The sequence below is a fragment of the Scomber japonicus genome, chromosome 5 (genome assembly GCF_027409825.1).
Source record: "Scomber japonicus isolate fScoJap1 chromosome 5, fScoJap1.pri, whole genome shotgun sequence".
Lineage (NCBI taxonomy): Eukaryota > Metazoa > Chordata > Actinopteri > Scombriformes > Scombridae > Scomber > Scomber japonicus.
Genome location: NC_070582.1, coordinates 14007897 through 14027347, shown reverse-complemented (window position 1 = coordinate 14027347; position 19451 = coordinate 14007897). Strand labels below are relative to the sequence as shown.

At 39.9% G+C, this 19451-nt stretch overlaps 1 protein-coding gene across 1 annotated transcript in view; it reads right to left on the bottom strand.

Annotated features, from left to right (window-relative positions):
- Positions 1–19451, bottom strand: part of LOC128358439 (PDZ domain-containing RING finger protein 4-like) — a 46785-nt gene that overhangs the window by 14959 nt on the left and 12375 nt on the right. Inside the window, exon 2 of the mRNA XM_053318719.1 lies at positions 3682–3935. Coding sequence (XP_053174694.1) covers positions 3682–3935 — 254 coding nt within the window. The remainder of the gene's footprint in view (positions 1–3681; positions 3936–19451) is intronic.

The following is a 19451-nucleotide window of genomic DNA, read 5'->3' as shown; positions in this document are numbered from 1 at the left end:
TCTCAGATGAAAAGAAGAAAATGTGAGTTTTATGGGATACATTGATTACATTTGGGCTGGGCCTGGGGCTGTAAGTAGGCCGCAAGCACGCGTTGCACTGTGTTGCCTAGTTTTTTATTAGCCCATTTGCTTTAATCACCTTGAACACCTTCCATGAGTCAAAATGGATACGCCAAGCAGCTGCAATTATGGCTAGAAGGCCCTGTGGGGAATACTATGGTGATCATGTGTGATAGATATATATATATTTTGATCAGGTCATATATAGTGCTTTATACAGCACCTATAATGTAACACTGATAATAATACAAATTTCAATGATGTTTGTGATCATAGGCAATATAGATGGAGCAACTGGTCGCATCCCAGAATGTTTTAACAAGTCTCCAATGACAAACAACAACAGAAACAACGGAAACTCAAAGAGAATTAATGATCTGCTCTACCAAACAAACATGGTTCACAAGAAGGTCCTGACTAGGAAGTTTGGCACAGTAAAGCTTGTGTATCTCTACTGTTTCATTCCCAAGAGCTGAAACCTAGATATTACTTTATGCTAAACTTTTTTTGTTCAATTTACTTTTCCTTTGAGATGAGCAAAACTGAAATGCCAGAAGAGGAAATAATGAACCCAGTTTATTATGTTGTTTTCCAGGAAAACCTCAGGTTGATACTTTAAACTCTTAATGTTTTCTTTGTATAGATTTTTTATGCCTCACAAACTCAATAAAAAGACGTATCTAAGATGTGTTGACGTGCCTAGTGAGTGATTTTAGACAATTTTACTGAGTACATTCATGAGACAGCATGCTTAATGAACATATTCAACTCAAAGTGAGAGAGAGTTATGTTTCTGTGCATGATTCTCTAAGTAAATGGGTGATAGGCAATAGGTATGATGGGCCGTTATCATACAATAAGTGAAAATTGTACAGGACAGTTAACCAATCGCATGTGCTGTGTGAGGGACATAATTGTATCAATAAAACCAAAATTTGACCCCTTATATATGCTCTCTACAATAATTTATGATTTAATACATTAATAATATCCAAAAGGGGGTAAATGTGAGGGACATTATTGTAAACATATGTATAAATGCTTGTATGAACTTGGAAGGTTAAAATGCTTTTCTGGTAGTCACAGAAATCATGTGTGTGTGTCTGAACAGTATGTTCTTGTGTGTGAGAGAAACAAAGAACATCTTTTTATTATGAACCAGATCCTGTCATGTCTGAGTATGATCATGCATAGAGTAATCACAACAACTCCTAGAGTTTGGTGTGAAACAGATTAAGAAGTATTTGCCCCACTGTTCGGGGATTTCACCACACACGGATGCACTGCTTTCCGGCATGAACATGGCCTCCAGAGCTGTTCACTACCACTCTAGTCAATGATTGTGATCCCACTAAGCATGCTGCGGCACGTTTCAGAAGCATCCCAGAAGCGGCTCGATGCTCCGCTGCGCTATAAATACATACAGAGGCTATTTTCAGTGGAAGCTGCTTCAAAGCCGCGTCAAGCTCCACAGAACAGGTAGAGCTGGACAGGAAGTCAGACACAGAAACAGCATAGCACATCCTGTCCATTTTTAAAATAAAACAACCAATGCAGATTCCCGATCGTATTTCAGGAATAAACATAAATAAAATAGACAAATAAAGAGACCATTTAACTACATACACAGAAAGAAAATGTGAAAATACTATAGTGAAGTTAAGTGCAAGAGGTAAATTGCCACAACAATGTGGAGGCTCATCCTGGATGTCAATCTTATTCACTCCTTTGACAGTTCTCCAAACAAGTCAAATCTGCCCAGCTGGTCAAGGGACTATAAGTCACATAGGACCCAGGAAGTCCACTTCCCCTGAGGAAAATAACTATACTCGGGGTGAGAAGAGATTGCCTGTGATGATTATAGAGAATGGTTTGAATGATACAGCATCTGAAATTGAATGAAAATACAGAATTGAAGATCGCGGAAGATGTCTGAGAGGTAAAGGCACACAGGGGTCATGATCCATTGACAAAGAAATGAATGAATAATGTCATTTGAATGTCTGATGATGTGATTATGAACCCAAACTGAAATCAAAGGGTGCGATCGCTTCGGTAGTGCACAATAAAATAGGTAAAGGTCAAAGTAAAGAAGGTCTAAGTTCTCAGGATGTGCAAAAATATTGAGTGATAACTACCTCAGCACCACCTCCTTCATATTCTACAGATTCAGCCCTAACAAACTCTGTCAGAACAAGCGAAAGCAGGCACAATCACAATCTAACTGCATAATCCTCTCATATGCAGTCAAAGGGGCCAAGAATATGCAATTGTCCTACAGCAAAAACATCGAACAAAACAAGCCCACCCTGTATGTAATAAGATCTGTGTGATGGTAGAACTTAAAACTGAAACAGGGGAGACTTCAGGGAGAATTCCTTGAAGAGGATCATTGTTGTGATGTGAGGGTTAGTGCTGAATACAGAACGGCTATCGATGGTTTGTGTGAGAGACTACATATGCAACACTCCAAATAAGCATGTGTTGGGATGCTACAAAGACTTGCAAATAACAACAACAAACAGTCTGTCCCTGATTACCCAGTAAGACTGACTAAGGTTTTTACATACGAGATAACCAAAAGTAGCCTAGGAACAATAACTAAGACTTGTTTCCTGCATGGCATGAATTATATTAGCACAATAGAACTCAATTCAAGACCATGCTATCCATGCTGAAAAAATACAGACACTGGCAGCAGCAAGAGCCTCTCAGAGCAATGAAAGATCAACTGACAGACACCGAATGGCCTACTTAAAGGACACCCACCCTACATAGTGGGGATGGGGCAGAGGTTGAGGACGAATCAGGACTTCCAGGGCCTCATGGCAAAACAAAGGGGCTTGCTGGAATTGTGGAAGCCTAGATCAGTGGGTCAGAGACTGTTTTCTGTTGACTAATCATTTCAGCACTATTAAATTGCTTGTCATATAGCTTTTCATTTTCTAACTTAATGTTTTGTATTTATTGATACATTTGAGTTAAGTACAAACCAAATGTTGAAATTCCAACCACACTTTACACATATATTGTAAAGTGTGGTTTATAATATATTATAATTAGGATAAAATACCCAGCCATTTATTCATTTTTTATGTACTTGGTGGGTCCTATTGCTAAAAGGGAAATATCTGCTAAGACGTGAAGGACAATGAGAAGCTAATTTATTAAACAAATCTATACTTGTCAGAATAAACCTAGCAGCAGGTGAGTGAGTACATTTGTATTTTAGAGGCAACCTTCTTACTTGTAATGCCAATCCTGCAAACACTGATATTTCTCCTTCATAGCTCAATAACAACTCTCACCACTTTTTTTCCTTCTTTATAATTACCATCAGTCACAGCCAAAGTCAAAATAAGGACACAAAAACAAACACTGTATTCTTCTTTGTGGCACTGAACCAAAATAATTTGTAATTGTATCCTATCAAATTAAATTGAGATAAATGTAATATATCAAATCACTGACCTGCTTAAAATGGTCTTTTTTCACATTAATTTGTCCTAAGAAAGAAAGACTCAGTTTCTTAGTAAGTATTGTTGATGTAATATGGGGAAAGCAAAGAATTTCAAAGTTTCTATGTATTTACAGAAGTGTATAATCATTCACCGGACAAACCTGTCAGAGAGCATGAAGGGACAGACGTCAGGCACAGGAGGGGTTGAAGGCCGGAGCTTTGCCAGCGCCATGATGTGTTCAAAGGTGATGTCAGTCTGAGTGCACACATCCACCACATGGATTTCCTGAGGGGGGCCATGGGGTCGGCCACTGGGGGTCCGCCTGATGACCTGAACCACAACGGGGTCCTTGGCAGTGCGAAAGGTCTCCACAGTCTCCTCACGGCTGGACTTGGACAACTCTTTCCCATTCACCTGAGGAGGAAAGAGACAAATATTGTATATACCTGAGTATATTGTGTGTGTGTGACATGAAAAGTCAATCTGTCTCATTTATTGGATGTATTTTGTTGAGCTTTTGGATCTCACGGAAGCAGAAATGCTTTTGGGTTAGATGTTATCTCAAAGGTTCATCTAAGCTTCAGTGTGGGGCGTCAGATGACCAGCAAAAATGAAAAAAGGGAAGCAAAGAGACAGCTAATATTACATTTGACTCCTATTAGCTTTTCATGAAGTGACAGATTGCAGGTCGGGGTCTGATAAATGGATGTAAAACTCTAATCTAAATATACTGGTTTACAAATGGTTTTGTCAGGCACACATATCACAACAATATCACATACAAATCACATATTAAATAAGTATATAAAATATTTGAATTTAAATACAAATAAATTCACCAATATAAATAACTCAGTACCACTTTCCCATGTTGCTACAACAGATCTATAGGTAAGTGTGGATTCATACAGATAGCTATTTTTCTCTATTCAAGACACATGATCAAAAAGAAATCTTTATGAATGCACCCTTGGAAAACATACAGACAAAACCAGTTTGATCCAACATTATCAGAATGTTAGATCAAAGCCCAAATAGCCTCCTTTCGCTCAGTCCATCTTCAACCTCATCTCCACAACATGGACTGAATTTTCTGGCAGATTAAAAACCATTTGCACTACAGCTGGCACATATAAAGAAAATCATCGCTTCATTTAGCACCAGTAATTTCTCTGAAAGAGAAACCATAGCTGTGGAATACCTCAGGGAATGCTCTTTGGTATAAATGCTAAAACCAGAGATTATAATTTAGATAACCATGGAAAGAAGGTAGACGTAGAGTGATTACACGTGCAGTTGTATTTAAATTTGGTTTTGGAGGGGAGCATTTTGCAAGCATGGTAAGCTGAAATGAGTCAAAATGATAACTAAGAAAGTTAAAGAGGACATTTATATTTGCCAGTGTCAGCCATGGACAAATTTAGCCATGTTGTCAAAAGCAGCAGTGTTTCATGACTCAAATCACAAACTCTTGTTAAAATGCAATGCACAAATAGGTATAAAAACATATAGCCTTGTTCTTACAAAATGACCTAAATTCATGAGCAGTCAACAGTGTGTGTGTGTGTGTGTGTGTGTGGTGCTTCTAAATGAACACTGAAAACGCAGAAGCCGCTGGGGAACAACAGAGAAAGCTTCAGATATTCTACCGCTGAGGACTGACTGTGTACTATGAGACACACTCCTAGTGAATTTGACACAGCGCATCTTGAGAAATGACTCAACATGTTTTTGAGCAGCAGGAAAGAATTGATAGAATATGACAGTAAAAAATCCTCCATAATGTCAGGCTCAGTTGTAACTCAGCAGGCATAGCATAATAAAGTATGTGATTGTTTAAGCACTATGTTTTTTTTAAATATTCTCTTTTCATCTGGGTCCTTGTGTTAGTGTGTCCTAACCTTCCAACTACACTACAATATAATTACACCAAGGTTGGTTCACCCAAATTATATAAAACATTTTCTCAGTTTTGTTTTTAGGAGATCTAAGTCTGTGATTTCTATGAAAACAATGGAGGTAAATAGAATTTGGTGGTGGTCCTCAAAAGCACCAAATTGTATTTACAAGATTAACAATAACATCTCTTACCAGAATGTTATGGATGGATTATCCAAAGGTTTTACTGGAAACCGTTTTTAGGGACTATTTTTTGGGGGTTTTATCTGTTACTGGAAAGACGTGTTTGGTGTTTTTTTCCTCCCTATGTTCACGACCTGATAACAGAACAGTTCAATATTTATAATGTAACATTAGTGGTGATACAATAAAACCTCTTGTCCTGGGTTCATCTCTCTGTGCATGTGTGTTTATATTAGTTCTTTTCTTTCATTCTTCGATGCCTGTCCTTAGAGACTAAGTGATGGCCTACAAAACAACAAACAACTTATTTTCACAGCAATAACAGTCACCATATATAACTCCCTCAGCTCTTGTTGTGGTCTGGCCTGCTCCCCTGCCTCCTGACGTGACCTTTGTTTGTAGCCATGTTGTATTAATCACCTGAACAGGAGATAAACTGGGTCAACAACACTCCTGTGGAACTGCAGGGCAATTTGAAGGAGGAGGAAAAAAGCATCTTTCATCCATCCTTCCCTCACACTACAAACCTGCTTTAATTCTGATTTTTGGACATTAGACATAAATACTATATTAAACAAACATGGGGGCACTATAATAATTAGCTCATACAGTACAGTTCCTTTGACTGTCCTATTTTCATTCAGTTTCCCTCTCTCTTTCTCTCCTTGTCTCTCCCTCAGCAGCCTAATCCTGGAACAGGGAGCCTGGTGGAAACAAAGGAGTTGGAGCAGACAAATGAGGCAGCCTATGGTGTATGACAGTCCCAGAGAAAAATGATCAAATTTCCCAGCTCTCTCTAGTGCAGCCTGTCCAGTCCAGGCTCCTCCTCCTCCTCCTCCTCCTCCACCTCCTCCTCCAAGCCTCCCCGCTTGCTGGCTGCACACCATGACCATAATAAACCAAGAGGAAACACGTCAGGAAAAAGAGGAGGGAGTGTTTTTTTAATTCTCCTCACTGGTTTTCATGAGAGCCAGATGGAACAATTAATCCCCAATCAACATAGGAATATTAAGTAGCCTTAACTCCTACATGAGGGACTTCCATCCTTGTTCCTTAGCTGATATCTCTCCAGCTAAACACACTTCTTGAGTTAGTTTGTGGGGAATCTGCACACCAAAGTCCTATCTGACAGATGGGGCGGGTACCTATAAGCCTGGCTGCAGCTTGCCAGAAGTCATCAGATATACTCACACTGAAGATCTGCCTTCAGCACAGTCCTTGAGATGTCTTGTGCCAACTTTACTCTGATAAATATCAGCTTGCATACCTAAAGATGGTGAAGGTGACTTCATATAGTGACATTTTATGTGAATACATTTTGCAATTGGCTAAATTTCATAGTAGATTTAATCTTGTCACCATTTCTTCTCACATTCATTGACTCCACTTCTACAGCCTGTAGCAGCTTGAAGTTTCATCACACATATTTTGATATAGTTACACAAACATAAACCAAAACAAAATCTACTTCAAGTGGGAATGCAAAGCACACAAATACATATTAATTCATAAACACATGCTGGTAAACAAAATCTGTTTGAAACTAATTATTTATCAGTTGGAGTGTTTATCATGTGCAAGTACTTAAAAATCTGCAAAGGGTCGACATAAGTTTTTCTCTTGTATCTTATCTCTTATTTTATTTGTCTGGAATAAAAACAATGGTGATCATTTATAAGAGATCATTTGCTAGACAATCGGGCCAGGAGATGTTAAGCTGGAAAGGAAATGAGCGCTGGAATGGAGTAGCTGGACCAAGACACATGTGCTGGCTGTTTGCGCATGGATATGCAGCAGCTGTAGCCAGAGGAGAAATGTGTTTTCATTCAAAGCCCCCGAGACGACCACCAGCTTTCCCGCAACAAATGCAGTAAACCAGCTTAGTGGAGTGTAACCAAAGGATGAAACCCGTTTTCTTTCTTTCAATTTCTCCGTGGCAGAGTCCCATATTGACAAAGACATTCAACAACTGTGTAGTTGTGACGCAGCTGAGTGCTTTAAGTCTCCACTCCAGTAAATATCACCTGTCACTTTAAGCTGTTCTGAGCTGTTACAAGCAAACAAACAGACTTACTTGAAAACTTCAGCAAAAGTCACTGTTTTTACAACTATAAGCCTGTAGCTGCCTACAGCAAAGCACAATCCTGAAGGTGCTCTCATCTGTGTCCCATCTTATCAATTTATCCTCCAGGTATGAGGACAACCAAGAAAGAACAAACAAGTGGCAGCTTAGTTCGACTCCTCGGGCTTCTCCTCTGTCAGTGCTTCTGTCTCATCGACTGCTGCAGCCCCCTACCAATATCGCCAAAGACCGAGGGCAGAATGTAGTGACAGTGGCAGTACAGTGGGGCCAGTTTATCTGTTAAGATGTCAACCTCAGCCACATCTGACACTGCTTGTGCTGAGGGACAGGAAGCACAGACACTGCCAGCAGCTTGCAGGGGATTACTGATAGAAGTGATTGATGTACTTCTTCTGCGAGGAGAAAAGGCAGCCTGAGGCAGTAGACTCTAATAGTCCATTAGTTTTTTTATGCTTTTGACTTAACTGCATACATTGCTTTATGGCTTGCATGTAGCACGTTGAATCTTAATGAAATGTTTTTGTTTTCAATTTTACAGAGTATGTTGTGCACAAGAAGAACGTGTCTTTACTCGTATCCTGGTTAAACTGGAAATGCACTGAAATGAATGAAGCAAGGTCATACTTTCTACTCAAGCTGCACTGACAAGTAAACAAGGCTTTCAGCTGCAGCAGAAAGAACATCAGAGGCTCATATTTAACAAGCACATGTAACCTTGGGTTTTGTGCTTAACATCTCTCTGTGCAGCAAGCCTCTGTTACACAGTCTGTATCTCCTGTGTGCAGTCACCTGCTGGTTTGAGTGGCAGCCTGTGGGGTGTTAAGTGTATGCAGGCAGATGGAGGAAATATAACATGTAGGTCATCTAGCCTCGGGAGTGTGGTGCTTACAGACGTCGATTACATGCCTGTTCCATCTCCTCATCTTTTGGGAAAAGGCAGCATGACCCCTCAGTATTAGAGTCCAGTCAGCTGTGTGGAGCCCTCAGATAAAAGAGTGGAAGGCAAATGAGAGGTTGTGACTGTACCAGAGGTGGGGTAGATGGGGACAAAGTTAGCATGGTCGCTACAGCTGTGCTCTGCAAATAGAAGAGGGCACATTACGACTGGTCAACCCAGTACTAATAGAAGAGAAGCCTCACACAACTCAGACATATAGAGTAGCAAAGTAATAATAATAATTATTAATAATAATAATAATAATAATAATAATAATAATAATAATGATCACTTTATTTATATAGCACATTTAAAAACAAAGTTTACAAAGTGCTTTGACAGACAAAGCAAAAACAGTACAATACAAAGCAGGAAACACAACACAGGGAGCAATAACAAGACTGACATTTGACAAGATGAAGGTAGAGGACAAAGAAATACAGTTAGGAGGTGATGAAAATATAATTAAATAAATACAAATATACATATATATACATACACACATAAATAAAATAAATGCGATAGTGTTAAATAAAATAAAAGACAGTAGCAATAAAGGAACAAACGACATCACATAAAAGCTAGTCTATAGAAATGAGTTTTAAGAGTGAGGAGTGCTATGATTTTTAACCACTACAAAGTCAAAGTCAGTTTTTCTCTCAATCATGTCATCAATGTTTTTATACATAGAAACATAGGTATCTTCAGGGTTATGTAAAATCGCAACTTTTTTTTACACTGGTACTGTAAATGGTATCTTTTCATCAAACTCACAGCAAGAAAGCAAATACGTGTTTTAAATAACTTTCTTTAAAGTGCTGAATGCTGTTTTAGGTTCCTCACAAAGTAGCTTCAGTGGCTAACTACTGTACAAAGGCAAACATATTTTACATGCTTGGTTGGATTTTGTATACCAAACAAACCACACTTGTGGCATTTTATTGCTTTTTTATAGAGATGATAGTTAAGGACACAAAGGGCAAGTGATGGAAAACACATTCATGGTCTGTGCTATACAGTCTTTGGGGGCCACAAGGACAACCCTTGAAATTGTGGTTGACACTCCTTGTGTTTTTGTGCACGGGACTGTATCATTGACTTTTTACCAAACAAAGAGATATTCACTTAATGCAGTTGCTTGTCATTTGTCGGATGATTTATGTTCCTTCAAGCCTCAGAAATGCTCCAACTGCCACTCAGTTACTATTGTGTATGCAGAAAATTTACTTTCACTTCCAGGACCCTGGACAGCAAAAATAACTCCTCCCACTTCACCTTTCTATTGTCTGTTGAGTTCCCCAACTGAGTCTGTGCAACAATGGAGCTTGAGGACAGGAGTCCTGCTCAATGCTGACTGACACCTGAAGTCTCTAAGCGCCTGAACAGCAGTCGCTACACTGCAGCTCCAGCAACAACATCAATGTATTTGCAATTCCAGTTTCAACATGTGAAACTCAATTTGCATTTTCATAAATAAAAAAGTATGTATGAGTGAGAACAGGAACACTCAGTTGAGAAGTGAGGTTAAATACTCAGAGGTAATTGCAAATGGTGGAAGATTGAGATCTGATGTGAGCACAACTGCCACCTTATCCACTTGGTGAGAAAACAGCTCAGGTTCCTCTTGACACCCAAATGTCTCATTTCAATAATAAGTGTCAGAATAAAATACGGCCCAATGTCCGTTACAGTACAGCCCTTATGACTGCATAAATCATTCCATGGCAGCCAGCGCTACTGTCTGAGCGACTCAAGAAACGCTCCAATGACATGAAACTGGGAGAGAAAGAGAAAGAGAGAGAGAGAGAGGGAGAGAGGGCGTGAGAGAGAGAGAGAGAGAGAGAGAGAGAGAGAGAGAGAGAGAGAGAGAGAGAGAGAGAGAGAGAGAGAGAGAGAGAGGGAGAGAGAGAGGGAGAGAGAGAGAGAAAGAGAGAGGGAGAGAGGGAGAGAGAGAGAGAGAGAAAGCATGTCACTGGGGAAATCTGACAATCCTCTCAACATCTCTACAAGAACCAATGTACAGGCCTCCTTTAACCCCTCCTACCACATAAAACACACTTCACAAGGCCCCTGGGCTATTTTTCACATTAAAGGCCCTGCACGCTGTGGCTGGGATTTTATGCCCACAGAACATTTGATGAATTCTGCCAATTTTCTTCTCTGAACATCAGTCTTGTGTGGAGTACTCCCTTTATTGCGCAACTCGTTGAAAGTGTATCACCTCATTCTATCCGCTCTAAAATTCATTGACCAAGTTTTTACATATGTTTATTATCCAATCTCTTGCTGTAATCGCTAAGTGCAAGAACAACGGCTATAAAAGGACAAAGGGAGAAGAGATCTTAGCACTCTGAATACTTAATGTCACTCAAGTGTTGAGCAGCAGGCATAGGTGGAGTTCATGAATGGATTATGCAATGTCACCATCTACTACCACCACCATCCCTCTCCCCACATACTGGGCCTAATCTGCTGCGTCGTGGTTCATTTATAATATACATAAACAACAACAACATACACAATAAATAGGCGGCACACCAATGACCTGAACACACAAAGGTGTGCATACAGATACAGATAAGATAGACAGACACACACTCACAATCACACAGAAAGCAGTTCACATGCAGTGTTCACAATGCTATAGACATGAAGGATTGTTGGGTAAGCATTTCATCAGATTTCTCATTGTACTTGGCCCTGTTTGTGAGCTGTGAGGTTAACAACATCCACAGCATCCTCCTGTTCTGCTTAAGATCACTTTCCCATGAAATTAAATCTAAACAGCATTCCATGTTCATCACTAACAGATTACCACTGAATGCGAGATAATTGTACTATTTTATTTTCTCTGGATTATGAAATTCTGTGTTAGAATCGAAATATGATTTGGGACTGTTGGGGGGAGAGTGAGTGCAAGGTTAATCTGCTTGTTCAAGGTTAATGGTACATGCAGGGTATATTTGTTGAAGAGATTTAGAGATACGCAGTTAATCTCTGTGCTTAACTTTTAAGATTTTGCCATCTTTGAGTGAGTTTTTTAATGTAAAGCAGAGGGAGAAAATCAAATTAGAGTAAAAGCGGCACTTGGGTGGATGAATAACTAATGGATGAACAGCCTCCTCCTTGGTGATAACTGGTAATTGGTATGGGGGGTAGGAGAGGAGCGGGAAATGAAGGGGGGGCTAGCTGGATGAAGCTATGTGCTGTAGGGATCAGCAAAATGGTCTGGCTGGCGTGAAAAGATGTTGTAAGGAGTAATGGTGCCATCCATATGCTGACTGAAGAAAATCAAGTGGGTACTGCCATGGAACACCTCTTTATGTGCTGGGAGTGAGCCAGAGAGGAGGTAAATGTTCCTGGTGGCAGTGTTCAACACCATAAAGGCGAAAAAATACAACAAACGCTCTTTCCCGACTTTGTCTGTGCAACTGTAGCTTATTTATGTTGCCCCCTTGTGTGCAATACTTATCCTTACACAAGAAAAAGGGAGCCAACATAGATGAAAAAACATTCTGCTTCATGACAGTACAACTTGGCTTTTACTTTTAGGTTGTTAAAGTGAATAAGATATGATACAGGTGGATGACACAGGCAGCAGATGGCACTAGCTACGCCAACGAACGGGGCTGGTCTTATTCATGGTGGTCCGGGGAGGCTCTGAAAGCAGTAAATTGTTTCCTTCACGTTTAATATGCTCATCCTAGCAGCAAAGGCAATTAACACTGGATAAGCACTATTTACATAATTCCAGACACATTTGGGATCACAACAAAGGCGTCTGATCCGACTTCCCCATCCCTCGCTTGTCCAACTGGCTCTTTGTCTACGAGGCTGTCGCACACTTGCTGGTCTGGGAATGAGTGTGGAGGTCAGACGGTGGCACGTGGAGCTTTGACAGCGTAAATAATAAACTGGGAGGGTTTGAAAGGTCAGTCAAGACCCTTGCAGCTGGCCACTGATCTCCCTGTTAGTCATTAACTGGGAACCAGGTCAGGTGCGGTGTCAAGAAAAGAAAAGAGGATGGCAAATGAGAATAGAAAGTATAATAAAAAAAGGAGAGCAAATTTAATCTAAAGGGTATTTTAAATTGCAGTCTACTTGCTAAAGAAATGTCACTCTGAAATGTTTCACATATTGTGTGTGTGATTGCAGGTAATCTTGTGCCTCAGGATGCTTTTTTAACACATTCCCCAGAGGCACATAGAGTAATTAGTGCCCCATTACAAATGTCAACCACCACAAAGGACAATGACAACAGAGCTTCAGATGCTTCAGAGACAGACAGCGAGCAGATCTGGTCAATTCTGCCAATCTCAAAGGGAACAAAGGTTAGGATTATAGATGACGGTCTTTGGCCACGAGGGTTGAACTTTCATTCACATCTTCATATCTTGATTCAAGCACTGTAGATGTTTCACAGAAAGCAAATGTGGGTGATGTCTGGCTGTTAAATGTCTGATGTTTTTGATGAAATGTCAGGTTTATAGAGTTGCAGGATTACAAGGCCCCTTTGGTGCTCAATGAGTAAATATGAGTTTATTAACTTCAGAGCACTCAGCAAACCTCAACATCGCATGGATCAAGCTAACATACTGCAGACACTACAAGCTTTCTGATTTTACAAAGAGCAGTTTTAGAAGTCTGAGGTTTGTAGTTTTGTAGAGTAATCACATTCACCTGGCAGCAAACAAATCCTTGAAATCCTTAGAAAACAAAGACAACCTAAAAGACTTCACTGTGTGATGGAGCAGACAGCATATAGACCAAAAGACAGTAAAATGGCTCTTTAAAAGTTATTCAATTTCAGAGAAGGACACACAGCAGTACCTCAAAACTTCCAATGAAAGCCAGGGCTGTCCAATTAGGACGGCATTTACAATGAGACAGTGATGAAGTTGCTGATGATAATCTTATCCTTGTAAAGAGCAGCGGCACAATGCATGATTAAAAGGAAGGACATTATCTCAGAAGAGTGATCACAAGTGTAATCAATCTACTTCAAGGCTCCCTGCTGTGTTGTTCATGGCACAATGAAAGTGCCAGAAAGAGGTTAGGAGAGTCGATGTCTGTGGTTTTCTCTCAACCCACTCGAGTCTCACTCCTTGTCAGGTCCCACAGACAATAAACAAGGGGAAGTGAGAGGAAATTGGATGCATTTTCAATGTGTCCTACTGTGTCCTGATTACATGTGTGGAACAGTGGAGACAGAAATGATGCTCAGAGGAGCTACTGTACTGTATACTTAATGAAAACAAATACTGTCCTTTGCTTAAAACTGCCAGACATAAAGTATTCCATGTTTGGGTCACAAGAGGTAGAGCTGGTAGGTCTAAGTAGGTCAAGAAGCGTTTTTTCATGTCTTGACACAATGTCTATCAATTGCATATGTACATATGACATAAAAGTCAGGGTTTTTTGGCTTGTTTTTGGTCTTATACTCATGAATACAAAATAAGGTATTTTGTTACTAATGTTAGATTTTGGATGTACTTAATATGACTTCATATTTGGGGCAATCCCATCAAAAGATCACATACAACTGTTTCTCCTAAATAATATAAATGTACTCATGTAATCACATAGAAAAAAATAGGTTCTCCAATCCAAAGGGATATTTAGACACACATTCACATGTGTTCAGAAGAGGTTCAGACCTAAAATATTAATATTACAATTAAACATTAAATGGTACTATTAAATGTTTATAATGATACATGGATCATAAAGCATACTGATCCCTTCACTTATATTTTACTGGCTAAACAATGAATTAATTGAGAAAATAATCAATAGTTAAAGTAACTGTATTATATGGTTGCAGCCCAACTAAAGTCCTGCACACGTGCAAAGCAGCCACTCCACATATGTTAAACTCTGATAATATCCAACATGTCACGTCTCACAAGACTCAAGACTGGGATCATCATCTATGATATGAAAACATCAGAGATAAAAAAGTGTGTGCCCTGATCATAGTTCAGTAACACAATGAGGAGCATCTTTACTGTGCCACTTCTGACAGCACAGCCATCCAACCTCTTCATCACACTGGATAGTAGGAAGCGATGCCAGCATCTGGTTCAGAAGTAAGTTATCAACTTAGCTATCATTCAGCACCGGAGCACTGAAGCATCGAATGGAAAGACTAATTTACAGCTGCTATCTTGCTGCTGGTTCTCTATGTATAATGACACAGCTAAAACAAGTGTAAGGATTTGACTGACAAAAAATCAGATTTGACTCAGGGGCTTCAATGTTGTGAGTCATCAACGTATAGCGGCAGTCTTATTGATGTTAATGGACTGAGCCAATTTCAGACAAGTTTCATTGGATAACCATTAGCAAACAGTATTTTGTAGAACTGCATGCCATAAGATTTCTTACAAATAACAAGCAATAACTCAAATGAACAAATTAAGCTTCACATTAAACAGAAAATCTTAGTTTTCAGTGATTTTCTGGCTGAATGTATGATATAAAGACCAACAGGAGTCCCTTCGTCCCTCTCTAACAGCAGGAATTAAGTAACCTCTAATGGAAAACACAGTAAACTATGTCAGCCAGTCTATTCAGATTGTAATGAAACACCTGTCAAAACATGTTTATATGACCTGAAGCTTTGCAGAGTAAATGAGCTGTAACATTACCTCGCTTTTGATGGAGAATACATTAATGAAAAAATAGTCCACCTGGCACTTTTAATATATGCAAAAAAAAAAAAACAAGCAAACAAACCAATCTTGATTAAGAACACCTGGCACTGTTGTTGTTTGAAGAGTGCATCCAAGAATGAGTGCAATGATTTACACAGCAATACACAGTGAAGTTCCTGATGAATGAATCTGCAATTTTTTGAAGTTTCTCCAAAATGCAAAAAAAAAAAAAAAATGTGTTGATGAACATATTGAGCTTGTGGAGGCACTCCAGAGCTGCACTTATTAGCTGGCACTTCAGAAATATTTTGACATCACAAGGAGTACGCAGGCAACTGTCCTGCATCCACTGATTGTGCAAGAGGGTGGGCGATTGGGGTGGTGGATAATGTGGTAATGGTATGCATGTGTGGTGGCGGTGGTGATGATGGGTGTAGGAGGGGGGGGTGTTCACACTGTCATGGGAACCATAAGTAGGCCACGTATGTGACGACCAGGCTGTGTATTTGGTGTCCCTTGTTTCATAAGGCTCAGGCTCCTCTGGCTAATGGGTATAATAAAGGATTGTTCATGCCAGGGGCCGCTCATTTATTCTCATTCCTGAGAGTGCGAGGGGGCCGCTACAGCAATCAGCCTCTACTCACTGGCTAATTCCAATGTAGATTTATAGTCCGACTGTGTAATGGATGCTCTGTGTGCACGTGCTTGTGATTGTTCCTCTGTGTGTGTGTACTTCAAACACATCCTACCTGCGCACAAAGTCGGTATTGTTTTACAAGGCTTTATCCCTACAACTGCAAGGCCAAGATTAAATTTTAATCAGCTATTAAACCCAATCACAGGCATGGCTTGGATACCAATGAAGCTTACATTTATAGCCAGCGCCCACACCTGGACCATACAGGCTGCGGCAAAGGCTGTCATCTGTCCTGGCTCAGAGACAGGAACAGGTCACTTGTGGCTGTAGTGGAGAGGAGAGACACTCCTGCCAGACAAAGATGACAGCTGCTCTGCTTCCCCAGCACAGAGAGTGTGGTACGAGGCGTAATGAAGCCAGGAAAAGGATGTGAGCACTGAAAAAGGAGGAGGAGAAGGGAGAGCATGACACTGGACTTGAAGCCTGATTAAAAATGCCAGCTTTCTGCTACAATGAAACGTAATGTAACATGTAGGCAATGTCATGGGTTCTGCTTGTATTTCTATGCTCTCTGCCTGCTTTGGCAAAAAGTTCCTGGAACCAAATTTTGGCCATTTGGCTGCACAAATTGATTCTAAATCCAAGTTCCAGGTATATTCAGCGATGCTAGCAATGCTGTTCATCATGACTGGTCAAAACAATAAGAGATATTAAAACAAAGACAAAACAATAATCAACACTGACTGCTGAAGTGTAATTTTACTTTTTTTAAAAAGAGAAATTGGAGAATGATGACGTTCAAACCTGGATAAGCATTTATAAAGAAGATAAAGGTTCTATAAGAAATGAAAAGGTGTATCAGGGAAATGTGGGAATTGGGAATGAGACCTGCCAAAACAGTGTAGGGGAAATATGAATAAAAACAAGATTATGTAAAATTCAAGGATCACAGCATAGCAAACAACAAATCCACTCGATACACCAGCAGGCTTGTTTTGTAATGCTCCAAGGTTATGCAAAGTCTCAGGTCACAGGTTTGCCACATTAACCAGCAAAAGTCCTTCCCTCTTGTCTATTTTCCTTATTTTTATTTCTCTTACCACCACTAACAGATGCTCAACTGTGGTGTGGCCTTGTCAAATATGAGCCTATTAGTCCTTAGGAGGTAGCGCAATGTGCTCTGACACCATCACATCCACTCCCCGTCTCTGCAGGCACAAGCTCCTAAACCAGACATCACAAGCTGAGGAAGGCTGAGAAGTCAGGCAACAGCAGGGTGCAGCAGACCACTTTAGCTGAAGTGGAAGTTCTTCTTTTGTTCTTGTTTGCCGGACGGTGTGCAGAGTTGGCAAGTGATTAGGTTCATTTATACCACAGAAGACGCTTGGCAAGGAGCACCGCTCCATGTGGAGCCAATGTAACACTAGAATGAGACCAAATGGCTCTCTCAATTGTAAGGCAGAGGGTGGAGGGTGGTGTATTGGTGGAGGGCATCTGCTCAACATTTACCTAGTGTTTTATAATTAGATGAGTGCAACTGCTTGGGAGCAAAGCGTCTGTTGCACTGTGATTTTCTGATAACAATTCTATGACTTGGAAACAGGTGGAGGAGGGCTGTAGATGACAATTAGACAATTAGTGAGGGTAATAAAATATGAACCATATTGCAAGTGAAAAGGAATCTGTGTTCAAAACATACAGACTGGCGGTGTGGTGGAGGTTGGTTGTGACAAATGCTAATTGGTCCTGAGCAGCAGTAGGGTAATCTGTTAAAGCCTGCTCATTTCTAGCATTTCTAGTTCCCTCTCTCACTCAGTTTTACTCTTTGAATTCCAGATATCAACATTTAGTACAGGATGATAACAGCTCAGTGGGTGGAGAAACAGAGTCCATGTAATCAACCCAGTCTCACAGCAAAACGTATCACAGCTACGTTGGTCTCATAAATTGTGAGATGGCTTTATCAACAACACACAGTTTCACCTGTCATGGCAGGAAAAGGTGTAATCAATAAATATGAATTAATTCTGGCTCTATGAAGTTCAGTTGTACAAGTAAAAAAAAAAGATAATAAAAAAAATACTGACTGTTGAAACAGCAGGTGACACCACACCTCCTGTTTCACCACACCTCCCTCAACACTCTAACCTTCACTGCATTATAAGAATGCTCTACTAGTTCCTGCTTAACATTTGAAAGTTAAACTACATGACAATAACAATTACAATGTCTCATCAAAACAGCTAAATAGACCTTGTGGTGAAATTATTTTGTCATCTACTGTTTCCAAGATCAAGAATGAAATAACAGACTAAACTTTAAACCAACGTAGATAACAAGTGCTAAAAAGCTGCTGACAAAGACAAAAACACCCAGAACAGCCACTAAATGGACATTTGTGGTCAAGTTGTTTTGTCCATTCCTCTTTTCAAATTCAAGAATGAACTTTCAGATATATAATTTGAATCTGTTTGAATTAAGTTTCTTTTTTTTTGGGACAGTTTAATTTCTTAAAAAGCTTTCTGTACATAGGTAGGTGAATTTTAGCCTTCTGGTGCCTCATGGAAAACAGTATTAAGTAAGTAAGCGTTTTGTAGGACATACAGGATTAAACAGAACAACTGACTGTAATTTCCTTTCAAATGAGCCCACCTGTTCACCTAGCAGATACAGCATCCATTAATAAATATCCTGCTTTAGCTATTTAGCACATGCTACAACCTGGATTTGTCACCTCAGACATGTAGCTCCTCTTCTCTCACCTACTGTCTAATTTTAATGTTACCTCCAGTGTTGAACATACAGTACCAGACCAGTGACTTGCACCCTAACTATAAATTTGAACTTTATTGACTTATTTGTGTATTCATGTGAAACATTTATATAGCCTGCTTTTGGTACAAACATATTTTTGCTTTTCTGATCAGTTTGAGTAAACCTCTGCAACAAGCAACATCTGTATTCTATAATGTTTCATATACAAGACTGCAGACTTCTCCATTGCTGCAGGCTTCAGGTTATAGTGACCATTTTCTGGCAAATATATCCTGGATTCACCTGGGGCCATCACTAAGGTGTGGGCTGCAGTGTAGACATGTTGGACAAAGAAAGAGAGGAATAGCGGAACTCCCTCAGTTATGTGACTGCCAAATTCATTCCTCTACAAAGAACAGCAAGCATGATAGATTTTCCCCAAGCAACCGGTATATTTCCAGACTCTGTGTTTCCTGAAATACAACTCTCTCCCTAGAGCAGGGAAATCTAGTGGAAAACTGAAAAAGCATTATATGATGTTTTGGTGTGCAAACACATACACACACACACACTTAAATAAACCCCCCCTCTAGACTAGACAGACACGCAAACACACAGAATCACAGTGTCAGTATCTACTTGCTCCTTGTCCTGTTTTTACCGTGTTCTGTCAGTTCCCTGATGAATAGCAGTTCTCAGGAGGAGGAAGTAGCCCATCTTCATCCCACCCCCTTTGCTCTCTCTCTCTATCTCAAAACATATTCTGCTATTGATTAATTTA